Source organism: Trifolium pratense, linkage group LG6 (genome assembly GCF_020283565.1).
Source record: "Trifolium pratense cultivar HEN17-A07 linkage group LG6, ARS_RC_1.1, whole genome shotgun sequence".
NCBI classification, from domain to species: Eukaryota; Viridiplantae; Streptophyta; class Magnoliopsida; order Fabales; family Fabaceae; genus Trifolium; species Trifolium pratense.
The window spans coordinates 11,102,254-11,106,574 of NC_060064.1; the positions used below are offsets into that span (position 1 = coordinate 11,102,254).

Sequence of the window (4,321 nt, forward strand, 5' to 3'; positions counted from 1 at the left end):
TTGATCGTTATTATTGACAGCAACATGGTACGTGTTGTTAGAGGGAATTTGGGACGGGGTCTCATTATCTAAGAGGTTCTTAGGTAGGATTGCACGGGTAGTGTCTAGGTGATAAGTCAAGTACCGGGTGTTGGTCGAGGGCTTTGAACTAGAGCTATTTGAAATTCTGGCACACTAGTGTCAAGATGTTGTATTCAACGCTTCACCACTATAATACACTTTTAATGTGTGAATCAATGATCCAACATCCAACCGCGCATACAAAAAGAATAATAAATTAAACAAACTGAAAGTAAATTAACACAGTGATTTGTTAACCCAGTTCAGCATAAGCCTACTCTGGGGATACCAATCCAGGAGTGAATCCACTATGATAGTATTAGTTTGAAGCCCTCAATAAACTTCCCGTTTATGACTTCTCACCTAATCACCACCCGTGCTATATTCTACCTAAGACACACCTAGGTATGAGAACCTCTGCTCACTTCCTCTTGATCACAGCCACTGTGGTCGTACAATTCTAGATTTAATAGGTGAAGACACACTTCATAAAACACTCACACCACTTCCATGCTTAAAAGCTTTGGAATGGAATACACACACTATCTCCTTGCTTAGAAGCTCCAGAGATATTACAATGCACAGACACACAGTTCCTAGTCTAGTGGAAAATCAACACAAGACTTAGAACACAATAGACACAATACTAAAACCTAAACTCACGCTTTGTAAGATTCAAATCTGGTTTCAGTGACTTGAACGATGGTGTCAACATTCTTTAAATAACCTTCACTAGCACAGGCTAGGAATTCAATTAGGCTTCAATAGCACAGCATGATTAAAGGTTCCTTCAAGGAATAATCTTCAATTAAAATGTTTTGTTTCCTTAACTTGAAGATCTGATTAGCAAACAAAACTTGATCACTAGATCCATTATTAATTATACGTGACAACGCTCCTTATCACAAACGAACATTTATTATGGATTCCATATTTAGAATTTAGGCGCGAGATCTCAACATACACAGGCCCGGCCTACTGGATGTGGTATCCAATGTTGAAGCATTGTACCCGACATCTTGCTTATACTGGATGGTGGAAGCATGTAGTTCCACATCAAGAAGGATCACATGTTTTAGCAAAATGAGGCCAACCATACAACGCCAACAATCTTCCCCTTTGGCAATTTTTGGCTAAAACATCCTAAGATTATTTCAACCGTTCTAGAGAGATACACAAGCTACCTTTCTTCAACTCAACATAGGCACACAGTCATGAAGTAAAGTAGAACAGTTTAACATGCTTGTTTTAATAACCCTTCATATAACAATAGCATATTTATTATGTATCAAATTAGAACTTCAGAGGCATGCAATAGCGGAGGGATAAGCACAAGTAGCCTCACAGGAATTTACCAATAGAGAGTATAAGATTCTCATAAAAGAAACACTGGGGAAAAATAAATTCCCTCAAAACTGAGAAAAATAAATACTCAGGAACAGATGATGCTTCAACATGCAGTAGCACATCGTGTGCTAAGCATAAAAATATTGCCTCACCCTCAATAGTAGAAGCGAGTACCAAGTTCTTACTCCCCCTTAGTTCATGGCACATGTATAAAATAATATTCAGATGATCCAGCATCTGATGGCACATGCATACATCTGATAGCACATGCATAGTCACATGAAAGTTTCTCCCCCTTTTTAGCCACAAAATAGACAAAATGGGAACAAATAATATCCAAAGGCAGTGCAGATAGTAGCAAGACAGAAAGTGCAGACAAAATATTACAAACCATGCACACTGGGTGCTAAATTCAGGGCTCAGCCCACAGACATGTAAAACAAAAATCCAGAAGAAAATAAAGAAACATCAGAATTACACAGAAGCACTTGGGGAGGAATCACTTTCTTCTCCTTCAGCATCTGAGTCAGCTTCTTCTTCACCACTAGTACCATCATCACCTGCATCAGCTGCTTGAGCTGCAGCTTCTTCAACCCTGAGAGCATGTATCATCCTTTCAAACTGCAACTTCTTTTCATCTAACTCCTTACAGTTTGCTTCCAGCATTGCAATCATCTCCTTCCTTGTCATTGGAGTGTCAGCAGCAGCATTTGATGGTCCAACAATATCTGGAGCATGCTGTTTACTGTACAGCTTCTGATGAATGGCTAGAGGAGTTGCCCTTTTCTTAGTAGACTCACCCTCATGCCTTATATTAGGAGGTTGGGACAAGATGATGTCACAGATCAAAGTTGGAAATGCAATGGGTTGCTTGGTGACAGAGGTCTTAGCATGCTGCATAACTTGATTGAAAATATATAGACCAGCATTAAATTTTGTACCAGTACCAATCATATAAATGAGCTTACCCAGATTTGTGGCAATGTCAGATGCATGTGTAGTAGGAACCCAGTTGACAGATGCAATACGATTCAAGATGGCATACTTTTGGGTTAGCTTGACTGCAGGTACCTTCTCCTTCTTTGGCCAGGTTTTCACCTTTTCAGCTGTGATAGTTTTGCAAACCACATTGTCAGATACCTCTATGTCAGGATGAGGATCATCAGCATTACCCAGCACCTTGTTGATCACACATGGAGAGAATGTCACACATTTTCCTCGAACATATACCTTCTGATATTCTTTGTCCAAGGGATTGTCACAACCTATAGGAATGTTGACAACAAACTCCCTAACCAGCTTCTCATAGCAAGAGCCTAAGCCCCACACAGTTTTGATCAATCCAGCATCATTGATCAAACTCACAATCTCTTCACATTCCAGAATATCTTTGCCTAGTTCCCTTTCCAGAGCCAATCTTCTTTTGCAAATGATTCCCCATCGTTTAGCATAAGATGGAAGATGAAATGAAACATTGTCACAAGGGAAGTCTTCAGTGTCAGGAGCAGCAGCTTGAGGCATGGCCTTCTTAGCAGACATAGCCTTCTTAGCAGGAGGCTTGATGCTTGAGTCATCCTTTTCAGCTTCAAAATCAGAGTCACTTGATGGTGCACTCTTCCTTTTCAGCACACCCTTTTTCTTCTCAGGATGAGGTATAGACTTGCTCCATTCTTTCTTAGGACCATACTTGACAGGCTTCAAAGTAGTGTCGTTTGTTTTCTTGGTGGCAACAGGGGTAGTGGTAACAGGTGTAGTGGTCCTGCTTCTCAGTCTTCTTCCAATTCCTTTCTGAGTAGGTGGAGGTTGCAGATCTTCTTCAGAGGGAACCTCATCAACATCCACTATGTTCTGTTCTTCATTGGTGGTTTTCTCAGAATCCTTACCAGCTTCATTTTCTGGCTCAGAATCAGCCACATGTTCAGGAGTACTTTCTTTGTTTACTTCCTCATCAGTGGAGGCTTCAGTATTAGATCCACTGTCAAACGACCCAGTGGCAGTGTTAGCATGTGGGCTAGAACCTCCTTTGGATGCTTCAACATCCTTCTCAGCATCAGTTGGTATAGAGGGTGGCTCAATGTAAGACCCCTAAATTCCACTTTTAATTTATATGAGTTTATGGAGTAAATTAAGTGTGGAAAGGATGTTGAGTTTGGAAATGAAAAAAACAAGGTTTTGGTTGTTTTGTTGAAGTCTGAACAAACTCGTACCTTTTTGACCCCTTTACGTTTTGATTTGGTTTTTATCGTCAACATGAAAGTTGTAGATATCTTCGTTAGCTTTCCAACGAATATTGGTGCGTCTCAATTGGACAACCAGAACTCAAGTTATGATCGTTTCCGTAAGAGGTGGATTCGCAGAAATTTTCCCACACTTCCTAGCACTCGAGCCAGGCACAGCAGAGGCCCATTTTAGGCCAAAACCTGACCATGGGGGCTGAGCATAGGCGCATGGTACTGTTCACAGGTGGACTTTTGTGACTTTTAGTTGACTTTAGGGGTTTATGCACCCGGGACCTTTGTTGCTTAGTTTTTCGCGTAGATTTCGTTTCCGAGGTTTGTTGTTGGGCTAAGGAATGCTATTTGGATTTGTCTTATGGAAGACCATTAGTTATAGATAGGTTGATTAGAGTTCGAGAGTTATTAGTTCGAGTATCGTCGTTATTACGATATATTTTGCTGAGATCGTGCCTGTTTTGTGTTCGAGTGTCAGAATGACACGGGGTTTGTTTTCCTAGTCTTCTTATAGGAATGAGGATGATCCTGTGTCTTTAGAATTTCATTTTTCGCGTTATGCTAGTTTTTGAGAAAACGGGCAATAGTTTACCCGCTGTCGTAAAATTTTACGGTTTCGGAATTCAGTAAAATTTTAGATAGAAGATTTATATATCTGCGCGAGTTAGGATATGTCCTGAGAA

General features: G+C 40.4%; 1 protein-coding gene across 1 annotated transcript; it reads right to left on the reverse strand.

Moving 5' to 3' along the window:
• Nucleotides 1–461: 461 nt before the first annotated feature.
• Nucleotides 462–3,848, reverse strand: LOC123891723. The gene is made up of 4 exons (XM_045941624.1): nucleotides 3,828–3,848; nucleotides 2,376–3,492; nucleotides 1,959–2,309; nucleotides 462–520 (listed from the first exon to the last, which is right to left on the reverse strand). The coding sequence occupies exons 1-4, from the start codon at nucleotides 3,846–3,848 to the stop codon at nucleotides 462–464; spliced, it is 1,548 nt and encodes a 515-aa protein (XP_045797580.1).
• Nucleotides 3,849–4,321: the final 473 nt, after the last annotated feature.